Here is an 18,840-nt window from a genome sequence, read left to right as displayed (position 1 = left end):
TACAAATGTATGTTAAATTTAAAAAATAATGACTACTCCCAGTTTCTAAGGGAGGTAACTCCCAAGTTATGAATTTGGGGAAGGGACACAAATGTCAAGGTAATGCCATCCGCTCTCCAACCTACATTGTTTGTAACTAATTTCTGTTTGGAACACATGTTCCTATACATGATTTAGATTGTGCCAGTTGAAGGAAAGCAGATCAGATGTTGACAATATAAAGAAAATATAATGACGATATTCATGTCAAAGAAACGAAGGGGAGAAGGGGTCATGTTCTGAGAAATCCGAAAGTGTCATTGTGATTGTTTATTTACTCAAGTTTTCGTAATCACTTGTGGTTTAACGGCATGAGTAGAGCTATATATTGCTATTTCTAGTGCGGCGCTGTTAAACATTAACAAACACAATATCTCGAGTATTGAATGGTTGTTTTGGCAAGCGTTAGCATGGGCTTTGGCCCTGTTCAAATTGATAGTCCTGAGACCTGTAATGTATAGCACAATGGTCAATGCTGTGGCTACTGACAAGGGGCCGTGACTGTAGTGTTCAGGCGATATCCCCGTCACTGATGTTATTATACTAAAGGGACATAATCTCACATATATTGCAGTCACTTCAGATGTTACATATTAGATGTTGTTGACGGATATAGGTTACATATGAGTTGTTCTTCAGTACTGGTGACAGAAAGGGGGAAAAGTGGTCAAAATTCAAATCTCTAGTTATGTTTTTGAAATATTGCTTTTCATAAAGCAGAAATACTGTAGTATCTGTTGTACATAAGAAAAAATCACTGGTTCACATGGTTCCTACAAAATCTAACTTTTAAAGCTGGTTCTTGTGTGTCTGTGTGTATGTTTGTATGATGACGATAGGACCCGAAACGGCTGCACGGACTGAGACAGGAATTGCAGAGAATGTTCTTTGCCACTCGAGTCGTGTCATAAGGTACTTTTGGAATAGCAAATTTGAAAGGATTCTTCAAAAAACGGCGGAAAATATTATATACCCTGTGAGCTATCGAGGATCCTCCCCGTCTGGGCTGTCTTGTTAAAAGACGTTTTCAAATGCGGTTAACGGGGAGATACACTCGAAGCACATTTAGCGAAGTTATGTTGCCAAATCATCAAAGATCAACATTTCACTACACGGATCGATGCAAACAGTCGAAATAGATGTGACTTTCACACGACCGAAGACTACTTACTAGCAGACTAGCAGACGACAAGATCTAAATATTTAGATCAGTGTAAGAGCAATCCGTTGAAGAACAGTTACTCCGCTTATTCGTCTTCAGTTAAGCTTATTTCCCCTGCCATAAGTTTCCTTGCAGATCTGCAGTCGCGTAGTGAAATGAACTAGTGTCATCGGAAGATTCTTCTCAGTCAATGATCAAAGCACAGTAAGTTCTATGCTGACAAAAGTCACTTTCGGACAACACGACGATTGACTTAATTTATGAGCCCAAAGGTAACAATATCGACAAGAATGTACGCATTTGACATTAAATGAAACATTCATAGACAGTTTCCAACTCACCAGATCTGCCAAAGAGCCGTCATTCGTGAAAAAACGATGATTTTAATCAGACAGGTATCGGAAACAAGCCTTGGTCACCTGCGTTATTCCTTCCAAGGCGACGTGACGGCGCCACATTTGTTTGTTTATGGCTGTTTATCGCGAAACAACACAGTTGAAATTTGTGTGTAAAATACCACAAATTTGTGGTGAATCAGTTCGTCATCTGCGTTTCGATTGTAATTAAGTCAGATTGGAGTTACTTTGAATCGAAGGCGAGGGTAACCTGCGTTATTTGTGGGACATCGTGAACAAATTTGATTGCAATATTTTATACAGAAAGTAAATTTCAATGATTCTGGCTCAGACTTGTAGATCTGTTATGCAGTGTGTTGGTAGTGTATCTGCTTTTCTGCTATGAAGCTCATTTGGAGTGATACGCTGATCGAAGTGGGGTACCCTATGTGGGACATCAGCCGTATGCAGATTACGCCTCAGAACACTCTCGCATTTCACAAAGACAACAATAATTTGCAACATTTCAAGAACTGCATCAGTTTTATTAGATACTATTTCAACAACAACAGCACAAACACGACTATTATCAACAACACAGAACGGGAGGTAAGTCTTCAAAGACGCACCAAGTGTGCGTTCCCGTTTTTGGACGCCATTTTTGCTGGCATTTTCACAGTAAATCTTAATATTTCCATATCTATTGAATGATTTTGGTATTTTCTTTGATTGTGCCGATTCTCCTATCTCTCTGGCATGTACTGGGTGCTTTGTGACCAGTTTCTCCCCTAGACTGTATTGAACAATGCGTCCGTGTGAGCTGACCCCCACTTGTGACCAGTAGCAAAGAACAACTCAAATATATTCTAGTTGTATATATATTCACTTCTGTCATAAGAGCTGCTGTGATTTATGCACAGACGCATTGTTCTAGGGCTCTGCACTTTCAAAAACCAAGTGTGACTCGAAGTCATTTGGAGGTGGCACCTATCAATGAGTATCATAAAATACAAAGTCACTTTATCTTGTAAAGCAAAGGATATGTTTCAGGGTCTTCCTTCTTTATTTGATAGGTGCTGATCGACCGAAATCTGACCGTCATGGATGATTGAGCCCTATTTTTTTATTAAGGAGATTTCTATAGCGCATAACTAAAAGCACTAAAAGCACTGTGCGCCCTATGAATGATAATAATCAAGAGTTAAAAGACTGCATCTTCCTCGACCTCCTCAAAGGATGCAAAATCATTTCTGCCCACTATATGAACTTTTACCCAACGGTCAGGCTCCAACCACTGCCGAATGATTCCGAGTATGTCTTATGTCTTATCACTTATGTCTGTAGTGCCGACCGGAGACTGATAAGGCAAAAAAAAAAAAAAGTTTTACGGTAACCCGACCGACCCTATTTTTTTCGCGCGACCCTAGACTTTTTTTTGGCATTTGGGAAAGAAAAAAACCCCAAATAACGTAAAAATATGGTGTTTTTTTTTGGGGGGGGGGGGAAATCCCGACCTACCGACCCTATTTTTTTGGCCTATGTTACCGTAAACAGACCTATTTATTTTTTGTGCCTAATGTAGGTGATGTGGATGTATCCTGTAAACTAAAGTCACGGACCCAAACACTGTATTTATGTCTTTAGTAAGTTTATAGCAACAGCCGTTGCACAAGGTACTCATGGTGTAGGGTGTTGTTTAGGTCGTTTGAAGTTCTTGGTTATAAATACATGTACATACTGTATCTTTAAGAAGATGATTTATTATGCTATATTTTTGTTAAAATCTTAAAGTCATACTTATGCAAGTATTTTGAATTACCACCATTTCTCAGATTCCTTGTCTACCTGCTGAGAATCTTGCTTTAACTGTTCTGTCAAAACCATTTGTTAACACTAAAGTTCTTTACCCTTTGTATAATATGCTTGTATGCCTATAGATGTATGTTTGTAAACCGTTCAGGGTAGGGGATCGTGCGAGTGTCATGGCCAAACTCTAGGCAGCTGGTGGAAGTCTGTCCTTACGACCAGAGGCACCAGATCACGACGCCCGGAAGCATGTCTGGAGTGTTGGGTTGGGGGAAGGCCGGCTTCGGCCAGCTTGGTCTTAAAGGCGAAGAAATAGACAGTGTGGCTGTACCCAAGCAGATCCCAAACGTGCGCGGAGCAGAGGTGGCAGACATTGGCTGCGGAGAAAACCACACACTGGTCTGTAATAATGACGGCATTCTTTACACATGTGGCAACAATGACTACAATCAGTTGGGTCACGACAAATCGACGAGAAGATTTGGTGAGTTGTTGAGTTTCTGTATGAGTTAGCAACTGAACTGTGCGGTGATCTGATATGTAAAAAAAAAAAAAAGATCTACAGCAGTCCCTCTCATGAACGGACACCCTTGGGCCATAGCAAAACTGTCCGTACATTGCAGGTGGCCGGTCACGGGAGGGGTGACCACACCACCCCCTCCCCCATACACTCACACAGAGACACACAAACAACAGGATTGAGTCTATGCTAACCACTTCTTGTGGCTACTAATCAATAACAACAAACTCCTAATATTTCTTTAAACGTTCTCTAAAAAATGATTTGTATGAATGGTGTTGAAAAGAAGAGATAAAATAAATCCTCATATCAAGGCAGTGAACGCACTCACCATGCACTGACATACGAAAGCAGCCACACAAACACAGCACAGAGACACGTGTGCAGATGCTTTGTGAGAATAAGCTTGAAGTGTCTGAATAAAAAGCAGCAGACAGAGCTGCATGTCATAATCATGTAATTTATTTTCTTCTTGTCTGGCTTTATTGACTGCATGCCGATCATGTGGCAGTGACTTTTCACTCTTCAGTTGGAAATACACCGTACACAACAGCGCTCTCACTCTCCCTCACTGCCTACCCTAAGCCGTGAGGACTGATGCTTGGAAATTGTGTGGAAGGGTACACCTCTCTATTTCTCTCCAATGCTCTTCCTGCTGACAGTGACACCAGACACCCCACTGAGTTTAGCCAGCTATCCCCCCCCCCCTCTCTCTCTTCCTTCCCCCAGCCATGTACTGTTTGGGGCTGTGGCCAGAGAGGTGTCAGCTAATTGAGGCCAGCTGCCCTGTTCAGTTTGGGGAAACAAGAGTATCTTGTCAATGAAAGAGGTTACACACAGACACGCGATGCTGAGAACTGTGGCCGATTTTTCAGTCTCTTTCGCTCAGGACCTTCATCGACTGTGGCTTCTATTGTTTATGTCCAACAGACAAGAATAAAGAGCATAGTGCATTTTCATGTTGGCATCTTCGCATGTACTCCACTCCTGACCAAAACTACCCCCCTCCTGATGGGTACACGTGCACTCAAGTTGTCAGTGACTGTCATCACGCCTTTGCGGCTGGGACCTTTGTACCAAGAGCCGGACTGCTCCGTTATCGATTTTGTTGTAGTGAAAATTTGACGATGGTCTGTCTGTATATTCTGTTAGGACCGAAAATTAGTGTCCACGTTTTGCAGGTGGCCGTTTAAGGGGGGGAAAATATAGAAGGAAAACACTCCGTGCCGAGCAAATATGTCCGTACATGTCAGGTGGCTGCTCACGCCGTTGGCCGTACATTGCAAGGACTGCTGTATTATGAAAAATACTATGAAAAATATTAATATGTACAGTACCCAGCTAAAGAAACGGGGGCTACACTCGTGCACACTGAGTTTTACGTTTTAGGGTGAGCAATCACAACTCACTTCACCCCTTCAAAATAGTTCACAGTTTATGAAGAGGTAAATCAAAACTCAATGTACTAAACATACATTTACCATACAGCCAATAAAACATCCTGCATGAAACTGCAGTTATGTTCTTATTTTTGTGATATCGTGTCTGGATCGTATTTTACAACATATTGAAAATGAGGAAGAAAAAGATTTTGTCAGTTTAATTGTTTTGCTTGTGGATTATAGTCTGAGGTCTTTCAATTTGTTGTTAAAGACTTAAACATTGAATTAACAGCTTAGTGTTATTGATGCTCTATGTCTGTGTCTACAGTGAAGGATCTTTTGGTCAGAACTGAAGATGTGGGTTTTGTTTTTTTCAGAGTGTGTTGATGCTTTGAAGGCCCAGCGTGTACACACAGTGCGAGGAGGCAACAGTCACAGTATGGCGCTCACTGACGCGCATGAAGTGTTCACATGGGGCAGCAACAAACACGGTCAGCTGGGCAGGAGTAAAGTCAATGATGAACTGCGGCGTGTACCAAAGTAAGTTTTTGGCATTCAGCGACACAAGTAACCACACAGGGATTCTGGAACAATTTTATGTGTGTGTTGACGGTTTTGTGTTGACAAAGGTGATGTCTTTGAGGATACCTGCATTACTAGCAATGTCTCGGATTCCTCAGGCATGACATTTTCCCACCAGTGTGCAGATTTCCGGCATTTCTAAAGCTCCAGAGATCTTGAGATCTCCAGATTGCATCATGTTTAAAAAAAAAAACAAGGCTTTAACAAAACATTTTTTTTACAATTTCCTGATCTCATGCCTGTTTCTGTTCTGATCCCTAGTCAGGGCAGAAATAGACATAGTATCTTGAAGGAAACTTTGTAACTGCAGACGCGTTAGTGCCTGACCCATCCTTCAGTGCACAGCATTCACTGAAGATGATAATGCACATCAAAGATCACCTATGTAACTTGTAAGCAAACAAATAAACAATGACGTAATTTGAACTGGACAGTCTGGATGATATGGGTCGTGGGCAACCCATATGGAATAAAAGAAAGATTTTACGATGTTTATCCATACTTTTTACGTGGAATCCTTCATCTAAAGTATGGGTTGTGCACGATCCACATCATCCGGACTGTGTAGTCCAAAGTGTGATCCGGTGAAGGTTAAAAGATTTAAAAGATTAGACAGTGGTCTGGGCGGGGATGTAGCTCAGTCGGTAGCGCGTTGGATTTGTATCCAGTTGGCCGCTGTCAGCGTGAGTTCATCCCCACGTTCGGCGAGAGATTTATTTCTCAGTCAACTTTGTGTGCAGACTCTCCTCGGTGTCCGAACACCCTCGTGTGTACACGCAAGCACAAGACCAAGTGCGCACGAAAAAGATCCTGTAATCCATGTCAGAGTTCGGTGGGTTATAGAAACACAAAAATACCCAGCATGCTTCCTCCGAAAGCGGCGTATGGCTGCCTAAATGGCGGGGTAAAAACGGTCATACACGTAAAAGCCGTGGGAGTTTCAGCCCATGAACGAACAAACAAACAAACAAACAGACAGTGGTCTTGTCAATCCTCACGTCACTGTTGTAGCAGAAATATGCATGTGGTTCTTTCTCATTGCAGGTTGGTCAAGTCTTTGGCAGTCCACAGTGTGGTTCAAATAGCCTGTGGTACTAGGCATTGTATTGCCTTGACAAGTGGTATGTATGTCAGCGTTTCAAAGATTTACCATCTAATTTTTTCTCTGTTTCTGTAAAAGGCAGTTGTTTTTGTTGCTAATATTTAAACCTGTGTTAAACTTAGGGACCTGCAAGTAGGGATGGGGGAATCAGCTTATTGGAAACTTGACTTGACTATTTCAAAGTTTAGTTTCAGTAGATTACCACCATAAACAAGCTGGAAATTGCAAATATGATCGTAGCTGGGAATTTCAGATCTGTTCACTTTAACTGAAAATGTCCAATAATTTAGTTTGCAAGTGGTGGTCTAAACGTTTTAGTCTAAACATACATAGACACTTGCTGAAAGCATGCATTTAAGGAAAAAAGTAGCTTAACTCACGATTTCTTTTGAAGTTTCGTAGTTTTCATCAGGGTTAGATAAGTAACTTTGAAGAAACACACAGCTAGGTACTGAAATGCCATATTACCGTATTTGACGGACTACAAGCCACAACTTTTTTTTTTTTAAATCGCATTGCGGCTTATAAACAGATGCGGCTAAAACGTTACCTAAACTTGAATAGCATTCACCTAATGAAACACTTTTGCACTGCACTGACACAACTGTACTGGATTTACAATGCGGAAGATCAAAAGAATCGCGTACGATGCAGCGTTCAAACTGAAGGCGATTGCACTGGCCGATGACAAGGGCAATAGGCGCGCTGCTTTTGAGCTTGGAATAAATGAATCCATGGTGTGACGATGGCGATCCGTCTGCCAGCAACTCTCGAGATGCAAGAAAAACAGGAAGGCTTTCCGAGAAAGAAACGCGAAATGGCCTGAGTTGGAGACCGAACTGAGAGCAGAGATCATCGCAGCACCTACAGCAGACGACACGAGCGGGACCGATTCAAGCTCCGATGATGACGTCACCCCCTCGGCCTCGACTTCGACTTCTTCAGTTCTGGATGAAGCGATCATGTCGCTGTTTGTGTCCGACAGCGAGGAAAGTGACTTTTGTGGCTTCTCCGCAGCAGAATCTGATGGTTCCGACCAGGCTGACTGAACGGTAGACACCTTTTTATCATACATACGTGAGAGAGACACCCGTGAGATAATAATTGTTCAAATCACACGTGTGTATATCATGTAAATGAGGTCATGTCAAGCAAGTCTGACAGGGACCTGTTTTTCCACTGCTTATGATGCCAAAGTCACAGAGACAAACGTCATTATAGAAACAAAAATTGCGCTCGCTAATTACCCTCGATGAATCTTTAGAACTAACATGTCACGCCACACTTTCAGAGTGACGTTTCTTTGCTTTGACGTAATAGATTGCACGAGGCTTTAGAAGAGATCGAGGTTCCAAAACAAGCGTCTTCAATTTAGCTGCCTCGACTGCAGGACATTTTCAGTAAAATACACGTAAGTACAGTGTGTAGGATAAACAGAATACTACATGGCTTGCTGTGTCGTACCAGATTTTCACTCGTTGCTTTTTCAAATAGTGAACAGCTCGCTTTCGCTCGCAGTTCAATATTTTAAAAAACAACTCGTGTAAATCTGGTACGATACAGCAAGCCATGTAGTATTCTCTATGTACATGTGTGTGTTAGTTACAAATTGTGTGTGTGTGATATTTTTCTTCAAACTTTTTCACTTGTTAAGTTGTTTATTCTCGGAGCCGATTTCGCCAAATACCGTACTTTCGTTTGCCTGCTTGTTTTGATTGATTGACACGATCTGATTATATTTTTTTCGACGGCGGCTAATATAGTGACGCGGCCTATACGTGGCTCGTCCCAATTTTTTTTTTTTAAGTCGGGGGTGCGGCTTATAAAACGGTGCGTCTTGTAATCCGTCAAATACGGTACTCCTCACCCCCCACCCACTATCACCATCTGCAGTATCCATTTTTGACCTGAAGCCTTGCTCTGTACACAGAGGGTTTAGTGACCACGTGGGGTGCCAACGATTACGGGCAGTTGGGGTTGGGGTCAGTAGGAGGGGTCAAGGACACACCTGAGATGCTGGCCTGTCTGCACGGTATACCTGTGGCGCAGGTAGCTGCTGGCGGTAACCACACCTTCACTCTCTCCAAGTCTGGCGCCATCCATGGCTGGGGTAAAAACAGGTGTGTATGAGTGTTAGTCTGCAGTTATCTTAAAGAGTGAAGTACGCGTTCCGAATATATGGACAATAACAGTAAGTGAGAGTTATGAGAAACAGTCACCTGGCATCTGAGAGAATATTAAGAAGTATAGAAATCAACAAATGATTTGTATTCTCGTTGTCTGTCCTCGTTGTCTGTGTTGAAAGCGCTTACTTCCCTTGATTGTTGCATCTTGTCGTGAGTGCTCTGCTTCACTTGATTATGGTAATGGGAAAAAAGGCTTGGGGAACTCCATAGTCAGAGGATGAATTTTATGTTTGTGTGTACAAGATTGGGTTTTACGTAAAGTCTCTCTGGTTTGGTGTTCTGTACTTGGAAGTGAAGTAAAAACTCAAGGGACCTTTTTATTTTTTGCTTGCACTTGCAGTGATATGAGAGCATACAGATTGAAAGTCCTATGTTAAAAAATCCACCCAAAATTTATTTTTTGTTTTGGTAATTACTGTACAAAACTAGCTGGTCTTCTTTGTTTGATGCAAATTAGATATCTTTTTACTCTCCAGAAATGGACAGCTTGGTCTTGGTGATAATAATGGTAAGTTTTGTTGTTTCTCTTTTTGTTTTTGAGTCACTTGAGAAAAAGTGACTCTATGTAATCGGTCAGTGTTAGTCTGTCCGGCCGGCCGTCCGTCCGGCCGTCCGGCCGGCCGTCCGTAGACACCACCTTAACGTTGGACTTTTCTCGGAAACTATCAAAGCGATCGGGCTCATATTTTGTTTAGTCGTGACCTCCAATGACCTCTACACTTTAACGATGGTTTCGTTGACCTTTGACCTTTTTCAAGGTCACAGGTCAGCGTCAAAGGAAAAATTAGACATTTTATATCTTTGACAAAGTTCATCGGATGTGATTGAAACTTTGTAGGATTATTCTTTACATCAAAGTATTTACATCTGTAGCCTTTTACGAACGTTATCAGAAAAACAAGGGAGATAACTAGCCTTTTCTGTTCGGCAACACACAACTTAACGTTGGGCTTTTCTCGGAAACTATAAAAGTGACCGGGCTCAAATTTTATGTGAACGTGACTCATTGTGTTGTGAATAGCAATTTCTTCCTGTCCATCTGATGCCTCATATAATATTCAGAACTGCGAAAGTGACTCGATCGAGCGTTTGCTCTTCTTGTTCTACTTAAATAGCGAGTGAAAGATGGAAAGGGTCTATTGTTTGTTTGTGTGTGCATGTCTTTACGTATCACCACAAGCATCACTCTGGTACAGATTTAGAGACCCCCCGCAGGTTAGGGGGAAGAATTTACCCGATGCTCCCCAGCATGTCGTAAGAGGCGACTAACGGATTCTGTTTCTCCTTTTACCCTTGTTAAGTGTTTCTTGTATAGAATATAGTCAATGTTTGTAAAGATTTTAGTCAAGCAGTATGTAAGAAATGTTAAGTCCTTTGTACTGGAAACTTGCATTCTCCCAGTAAGGTAATATATTGTACTACGTTGCAAGCCCCTGGAGCAAATTTTTGATTAGTACTTTTGTGAACAAGAAACAATTGACAAGTGGCTCTATCCCCTCTCCCCCCCTTTCCCCGTCGCGATATAACCTTCGTGGTTGAAAACGTCGTTAAACACCAAATAAAGAAAGAAAGAACAGATTTAGAGGTACGTAATTAAATCTAGAATATTTGATTTCAGATCGTAATGTCCCCACTGCATGTCGATCACTACGGAGTCAAAAGATCAAGTATCTGTCCTGTGGAGAAGACCATTCAGCAGCTCTGACTCAGGTATTTTTTTTTATAAATTCAGTGCTTTGATCCATCTTGTTTGCATAATTGTGTAAGCAGTGAGATCTGTACATAAAAAGTTCTCACCTTTTCAAGAAGCTAGCGATGTTTTTTTGTTTTTTGTACAACTTGAATCATAGCTTCATACCTCGTGGACCCTTGCTCAGACAGAACCATGAATGAAAATGTGGATATGTTCCAGAGTGAAGAATGGCATGTAAGTAAGTTCATGCATATAACTGATAAAAAAAAAAGTTTTGATTCCCTAGGATGGCCGCATGTTTACGTTCGGGGCTGGATCATATGGGCAGCTTGGGCATGGCAGTAGCGATGATGTGATCGTACCACGACAAGTCATGGAGCTCACAGGGAGTCAAGTGACACAAGTTGCCTGTGGAAGGTATGTGTGCGGATGTGCATGGCTGGGTGTGTCTGTGTCTGTTTAGATATCATGTTCCTAAGCCACGGTGTTGTTAAAGGCATATGTACGCGCTCCCGTGTTTACAAAGTGTAGTTTGCCCATAATCGATGTCAAACGCACCATAAGACCATATAATGACGATATGTCACCATGCGCGGACCATAATACATGCATTACAGCTTGTTCTAGCCTCTGAAAAAGTGAGGATGTCAACAAAGCCGCGGTGTTAGCTCCCTTGCATCAACGTTACATGTGTTGCCAAATCTATAAATAGGACGATCCAGATCAAAATGAAAATTAACATATCTCAACATTGAAGGGGTCCTAGACCACAATATTTTGCAGGGAACTTAATTTAGCATGTCTCCAGCTGTTGGTAAAGCAATTAGCGTGTATAGTCATCGAGTACATATGCCTTTAAAAAACGTGCTCTTGTGTATTTCTTGTATGATTCTGTATGTTTGTCAGTGAGTGTCTGTATTTGTGTGTGTCTTTTTATGTCTGTGTTTGTGCGGCTGTGCTTGTGAGTGTTTTAAGTTACATGTTGGTGTCCGTTCTCAAGCTAGCCAGAAGGTGGCCTCTGCCTTGGACAAGTCTCTTTCCATGTAAAACTCAGTGCAGTCTTTGTCTTTTTCTTCATGTATCAGGCGCCACTCATTAGCTCACATAGCCAAGTCAGGACGGCTTTACACGTTTGGTCTGGGGGGAAGCGGGCAGCTGGGCATCGATTCCACAGGGAACAAAGACCTGCCGTGTTGCGTCCAAGGCCCTTTTGTGCCTGACAAAGCTGTAGCCGGCTCCTCTGCGCCTATGACGGTTGACAACGATGGGTCCCCTCTTGTGGTGCAGAGAATATTTGCTGGTGGAGACCACTGCTTCATCATCTACAGACCTGCAGATGTAAGTGAGACGATGTACATAGGTGGGGGTGGGTTTGTGTGTGTTGTAGAAAGCTTGTTGATGTGGAGGTATGAATGAGAGGTTTGAAGATAGTGTCACTCAAAAGATAGAGAGAGAAGGTGTGTGTGGTGCGTGTTTATAAACTTGGCCAAAAAATTATTGCAACAACTTTTGCACGCTAACAAAAGCGGTAAAACGCAATCCATTTTTGTTCAACTTTATATGCTGGAAAAGGTAATTATGTCCACCGTTTATATCATTTTTCCGATCGGTGGTAATTTGTATAGGCATCCCGTTACAGCCTGTCAAACAAGGTCACCCCTAAAATCGACCTGACAAAAACCATAGCCCCGTGTTTTAAAATCTGCAAAAAATCAGAATGTGCACTTACCAAATACTTCTGACTACCGTTAGAAACGCCATTCAATTTCCAGTTCAAACCGTTTCAGAGGCCAAAAAAGGCACATTTTGCGGCCATTTTTGAGGGGGAAACGTTGCGTAATAAGACACGTTTAGTATGCACGTTCACCAAAATCAACACAGATTTTGGTCAGCCTTTTGGTCATAACTTCTGAAATTTCTAAAGCAATTCATTGAGAACTTGAGCAGATACGGCTCTTTGAGTGGAGGATCCCCTCAAAAATGGCCGCAAAACGTGCCTTTTTTGGCCTCTGAAACGGTTGACCCCTACCGCCTTTGTCAAAAGGCTACACAAAGACTAGAGAAGTAAGGTGCATCAAACAAAATGCTCTGAACTGGAAATTGAATGGCCTTTCTAACGGTAGTCATAAGTGCTTGGTAAGTGCACAGAGAGAGAGAGAGACAGACAGAGACAGAGAGAGAGAGAGAGAGCAGACGCAGAAGGAAGAAGTGGCTGAAATATGAAATGAATAGACTTTACTTAATAAAATACATGTAACTCCAGTGGATTTTGTTTCAAAGTAGTGATGAATTCAACCAAACCAATTTTCTGATGTCTTCACAGATGAGAGGTGACGTGTGGGATTACAGAGTACGCAGTCCGTCCACCCAGATTTTAACCTTCAACTCTGAGCGTTTGACAGCCGTAGAGAGCCTACAGTCAGATGAATCTCCACCAGTGGAGCTGTCAGAGTGAGTCCTGCTACCTTGATCCTAACAACCTATTGGTAAATAACACAGTGGCGCCTGCCATGTGAGGCCCATCCAATGATAGGACACCTCCCAATAAGCGACACCTGTGGTCCCTTCGTCTCTAGTTTTGACCAAAGTATACCTGTCATGACAGGCCACCTGCAGTGTAGGGACACTTGGGGCTGGTCATGAGGGTGTCCTTTCATCACAGGTACCACTGTGTTCCTCGTAAGTTCTTACACCTGTTGGTATGCAATTATAAATTGAATAGGCTGACTGGTAAATGTTCTAATCTGGATCTAGATCTGGGTGCCCACTGGTTGTTGGTAGTGGGGTATACTTCACTGGAGCCAATTTGGGCTATACTAGACGGGTGGTGTGCGCATCGCCATTTAAAAAGACCTTCATACATGGTCTTTTTTTTTTTAGTCCTATTAAATATGTACAGCTTGATGTTAAAGGATTAAAACAGGAGTTAGGTTGCTAAGGTCTTGGTTTGAACCCCTAATTTGTCTTTTATTTAGTATTTTTCTTTTCTTTTTGAATTTTCTCTGTCCAGTTTTGCAAAGCAATGTGTTTACCGTACTTTCCGGGTCATAAGGCGCGACTTTTTTCCTCGAGTTCGACCCCTGCGTCTTGTATAACGAAGCGCCTAATCCGTGTATGAAATACGAAAAAAATCAAAGAGACCGCTTGAGTACCAGTCAAACAACTTGTGATAATGCATGTTTCAGCTACTAGGTACTGCCCTGCCTTTGATCTGGCCGCACACACAGATTTCCACTCTGTTAAACTCGGTCACTGACCGGTCACTGACCCCGATGCAGGAAGTGTTTCCTCTCTCAGATATGACAGGGGAACCACCTCTCATGGCAAAAACTGGGTCATTGACCCCTGGGAAGAAGGTCGTGTCTTTTAACAAGGCCACCCAGCTATCACAATGCCTTTGATCTGGCCGCACACACAGAGCACACATATTTTCACTCGGTTAAAGTCGGTCACTGACCGGTCACTGACCCCGATGCAGGAAGTGTTTCCTCTCTCAGATATGACAGGGGAACCACCTCTCATGGCAAAAACTGGGTCATTTTGGTGCGCCCTATCGGCCCCCTGCGTCCAATGGGTGACTGGATTACAATTTTTGAGTCACTTGAGAAAAAGTGACTCTATGTAATCGGTCAGTGTTAGTCTGTCCGGCCGGCCGGCCGTCCGGCCGTCCGTAGACACCACCTTAACGTTGGACTTTTCTCGGAAACTATCAAAGCGATCGGGCTCATATTTTGTTTAGTCGTGACCTCCAATGACCTCTACACTTTAACGATGGTTTCGTTGACCTTTGACCTTTTTCAAGGTCACAGGTCAGCGTCAAAGGAAAAATTAGACATTTTATATCTTTTCTCGGAAACTATCAAAGCGATCGGGCTCATATTTTGTTTAGTCGTGACCTCCAATGACCTCTACACTTTAACGATGGTTTCGTTGACCTTTGACCTTTTTCAAGGTCACAGGTCAGCGTCAAAGGAAAAATTAGACATTTTATATCTTTGACAAAGTTCATCGGATGTGATTGAAACTTTGTAGGATTATTCTTTACATCAAAGTATTTACATCTGTAGCCTTTTACGAACGTTATCAGAAAAACAAGGGAGATAACTAGCCTTTTCTGTTCGGCAACACACAACTTAACGTTGGGCTTTTCTCGGAAACTATAAAAGTGACCGGGCTCAAATTTTATGTGAACGTGACTCATTGTGTTGTGAATAGCAATTTCTTCCTGTCCATCTGATGCCTCATATAATATTCAGAACTGCGAAAGTGACTCGATCGAGCGTTTGCTCTTCTTGTTTTTAAAAAGAAGGGGGTGTGTCTTAGATAACGAAGCGCCTTGTCACCCGGAAAGTACGGTACTCATATTTTTTCACTACTTGTTTAAGAAGTTGAGCTTTGCAGAATAGAATTCTATTTGTAGTAAAAATAAGATCGTAAGGAAATGTAATGTTACAATGACAGAAGGCTCCAATTGTAACCTCGAGTGGTACACATCTCAATTAAGATCTGCCCATTATGACCACCACCCCCAAAAAAAACAAGACAAGCTTCTTTTCTATATTATATATTTCATTCTCCTTTCCATGACAGCCGCGCCTGTCTGTAAGAAGCCCTTTTTACATTTAGTCAAGTTTTGACTAAATGTTTTAACATAGAGGGGGAATCGAGACGAGGGTCGTGGTGTATGTGTGTGTGTGCATGTGTGTGTGTAGAGCGATTCAGAGTAAACTACTGGACCGATCTTTATGAAATTTGACATGAGAGTTCCTGGGTATGATATCCCCGGACTTTTTTTTCATTTTTTCGATAAATGTCTTTGATGACGTCATATCCGGCTTTTTGTAAAAGTTGAGGCGGCACTGTCACACCCTCATTTTTCAATCAAATTGATTGAAATTTTGTCCAAGCAATCTTCGACGAAGGCCGGACTTTGGTATTGCATTTCAGCTTGGTGGCTTAAAATTTGGTCATTAATTAAACATCTGAAAATTGTAAAAAAATATATTTTTTTATAAAACGATCCAAATTTACGTTCATCTTATTCTTCATCATTTTCTGATTCCAAAAACATATAAATATGTTATATTTGGATTAAAAACAAGCTCTGAAAATTAAAAATTATGATCAAAATTAAATTTTCGAAATCAATTTAAAAACACTTTTATCTTATTCCTGTCGGTTCCTGATTCCAAAAACATATAGATATGATATGTTTGGATTAAAAACACGCTCAGAAAGTTAAAACGAAGAGAGGTATAGTAAAGCGTGCTATGAAGCACAGCGCAACCGCTACCGCGCTAAACAGGCTCGTCACTTTCACTGCCTTTTGCACTTGCGGCGGACTACGTTCAATTTCATTCTGTGAGTTCCACAGCTTGACTAAATGTAGTAATTTCGCCTTACGCGACTTGTTGTGGTTACCTTGGGTGGTCGTTATAGACAGGTGTGACTGTATCGCTATCAGTGCACCATGTCATTTATTTACTTCTTTTTGTTTCAGTGAAGTTACCAAAATCTTCTCACACGCATCATGTCTGAACGGATCATTCCTTCTTCTGTGAGTGATTTAATTGGTTGTTGAGATCTTTTTTCATAGTTTTTGTTTGTTTTGTTGGTATACTGATTTCTTTGTATGTATATCTGTTTGGATAGTCACTTGTTCATGGACATTATCTGTGTTTTGATAGTCGTTTGTTCATAGATGTTTTTTTACTGCAAGCTTATTAGGTTGAATGTCTCACCATGTTGTATTTAATTTAGAAGAGGGAGTATCCATTTCTGTCTGTTCTGAGATCAGTGTAGTAAAGTGTTGTTGGACTGTGTGGTTGCACGTTCCAGAAACGAGGGGCACATGGGAAGTAGCAGCAAAAACCATGGAGTCGACATGGATCAAGTGCGGGAATGCTTCGGAAGACTGCAGAAGGCACCAAATATCATCATCAAGCAAAAAGTAAGCATAATAAGTTACACTCATTGTGGAAATTGGGTGTAGATCATTGTAAATAAATCTCTGATCATCATAAACTCTTTTTAAAATGTGGATTATGCAGCAACTGGTTTGTTTGGAAATGTTTTTGTTCATTCAAAGAAAAAGAAAACATTTTCTTGATTTTTTTTCCTGTAACATTTTGTTTTTTCAGTAATTAAACGTTCCAATAATCTACCATTCTTGTTTTTTTACTCTGAATTTCTGAACGTTAGCAGTTTATCTGTTTTGGATTTCTTTTCCGATTTGTGAAGCAAAAACAGTTTGAACATTCCTTCATGTATCAGACACCACTCGTTAGCTCACATATAAGCAAGTCTGCACGGCTGTACGCCTTGCTTCATGGTTTTGGATCATGCTAGTGCGTGGAGGTATTTTTTTTCACCACCTTAGGTTTGGGCGAGTTTATGATTATCAGCGCATACAAGTGGAAGATGAACATGTTACGTCTACATGAATGTGTGTGTGCTTCTGTTTCTGTGTGTCTATGCATGTGTGTTTGTGTGTGTTTGTGCATATATTGATGGATGGAGGGGTGGGGGGTGTCTGTTTTTCTCTTTGGCACTTTACCTCGCACACTGATTCTCTTTGCTCAGGTATGCAACAGCCTAGAGTCACTGGTGCAGTTAGCTCAGAGTCCATGCGACATCGAGGTGATGCGTGTGTACCTGATTCTGCCGGAGTGTCACTTGTTTGACGAACCGAAACACTATGCCACCCTGCTGACGCCCTTTGGTCAGTCCATCCTCAACCTGGACAAACCTGCCGCCAAGTTTTTATGTAAGAATCTGCAATTGATTGGCTCTTTGTTCACAAGAAATGTGTACAGTGGAACCCCCATTTAAGACCCTTCTTCTTCTTTTTCTTCTTCTGCGTTGAAACTCCCACGTACACTCGTGTTTTTTGCACGAGTGGAATTTTACGTGTATGACGGTTTTTTACCCCGCCATTCAGGCAGCCATACGCCGTTTTCGGAGGAAGCATGCTGGGTATTTTCGTGTTTCTATAACCCACCGAACTCTGACATGGATTACAGGATCTTTTTCGTGCGCACTTGGTCTTGTGCTTGCGTGTACACACGGGGGGTGTTCGGACACCGAGGAGAGTCTGCACACAAAGTTGACTCTGAGAAATAAATCTCTCGCCGAACGTGGGGACGAACTCACGCTGACAGTGGCCAACTGGATACAAATCCAGCGCGCTACCGACTGAGCTACATCCCCGCCCCTGATGTCTTAAAAGGGGGCTTCCACTGTATTGTGAAGATGTTGAGGAGGCAGAGTATCGTAATAACTGCGATGATTACTGTGAATGTAGGGGCGGGGATGTAGCTCAGTTGGTAGCGCGCTGGATTTGTATCCAGTTGGCCGCTGTCAGCGTGAGTTCGTCCCCACGTTCGGCGAGAGATTTATTTCTCAGAGTCGACTTAATTTGTGTGCAGACTCTCCTCGGTGTCCGAACACCCCCATGTGTACACGCAAGCACAAGACCAAGTGCGCACAAAAAAGATCCTGTAATCCATGTCAGAGTTAATTCGGTGGGTTATAGAAACACGAAAATACCCAGCATGCTTCCTCCGAAAACGGCGTATGGCTGCCTAAATGGCAGGGTAAAAACGGTCATACACGTAAAAGCCGTGGGAGTTTCAGCCCATGAACGAACAAACAAAAGAAACTGTAAATGTAAATACAGTGGAACCCCCCTTTTTAAGACACCACAATTTAAGACTCCCTGCCTTTTAAGACCTTGTTTTCTTTGACTTTCTGTTTATTCAACCTCTGTAAATTAACTTCCAAATTAAGACTCCCTCCTTTTTATGACCTGAGAGTCTCAGATTTTTGGAGGTCTTAAAAGGGGGGTTCTACTGTATTATGAAAATGTGGAAGACACAGAGTATCGTAATAAGATTGATGATGAGCGTGAATGCAAATACAGTGGGGCATGTCAAGAAGAGGCATCCTTAGGACCAGCCAAAAGTCTTCCTATATTGCAGTTGGTCCTTTATGTGATGGATTGTTGGATTCAATTGATAGGCCAATAGACAACA

At 42.0% G+C, this 18,840-nt stretch overlaps 1 protein-coding gene and 1 long non-coding RNA gene across 3 annotated transcripts in view; one reads left to right on the top strand and one right to left on the bottom strand.

Moving 5' to 3' along the window:
• The window catches only part of LOC138958397 (uncharacterized), a 77,030-nt gene that overhangs the window by 13,124 nt on the left and 45,066 nt on the right, over positions 1–18,840 (bottom strand). The gene's annotated exons all lie outside the window — the stretch shown is intronic.
• LOC138958371 (probable E3 ubiquitin-protein ligase HERC4) overlaps positions 50–18,840 on the top strand; it is a 49,410-nt gene continuing 30,619 nt past the window's right edge. For both annotated transcript variants that reach the window (XM_070329493.1, XM_070329492.1), the window contains exons 1-13: positions 50–99; positions 3,497–3,826; positions 5,622–5,784; positions 6,871–6,947; positions 8,859–9,048; positions 9,591–9,622; positions 10,733–10,824; positions 11,094–11,224; positions 11,893–12,145; positions 13,131–13,258; positions 16,308–16,364; positions 16,646–16,757; positions 17,390–17,573. In XM_070329493.1, coding sequence (XP_070185594.1) covers positions 3,592–3,826; positions 5,622–5,784; positions 6,871–6,947; positions 8,859–9,048; positions 9,591–9,622; positions 10,733–10,824; positions 11,094–11,224; positions 11,893–12,145; positions 13,131–13,258; positions 16,308–16,364; positions 16,646–16,757; positions 17,390–17,573 — 1,654 coding nt within the window. In that variant the 5' untranslated portion in view covers positions 50–99; positions 3,497–3,591. The remainder of the gene's footprint in view (positions 100–3,496; positions 3,827–5,621; positions 5,785–6,870; positions 6,948–8,858; positions 9,049–9,590; positions 9,623–10,732; positions 10,825–11,093; positions 11,225–11,892; positions 12,146–13,130; positions 13,259–16,307; positions 16,365–16,645; positions 16,758–17,389; positions 17,574–18,840) is intronic.

This window comes from Littorina saxatilis, linkage group LG2 (genome assembly GCF_037325665.1).
Source record: "Littorina saxatilis isolate snail1 linkage group LG2, US_GU_Lsax_2.0, whole genome shotgun sequence".
Lineage (NCBI taxonomy): Eukaryota > Metazoa > Mollusca > Gastropoda > Littorinimorpha > Littorinidae > Littorina > Littorina saxatilis.
Note: the sequence above shows the minus strand (reverse complement) of the source record. Positions and strands in the feature narration are given on the sequence as shown.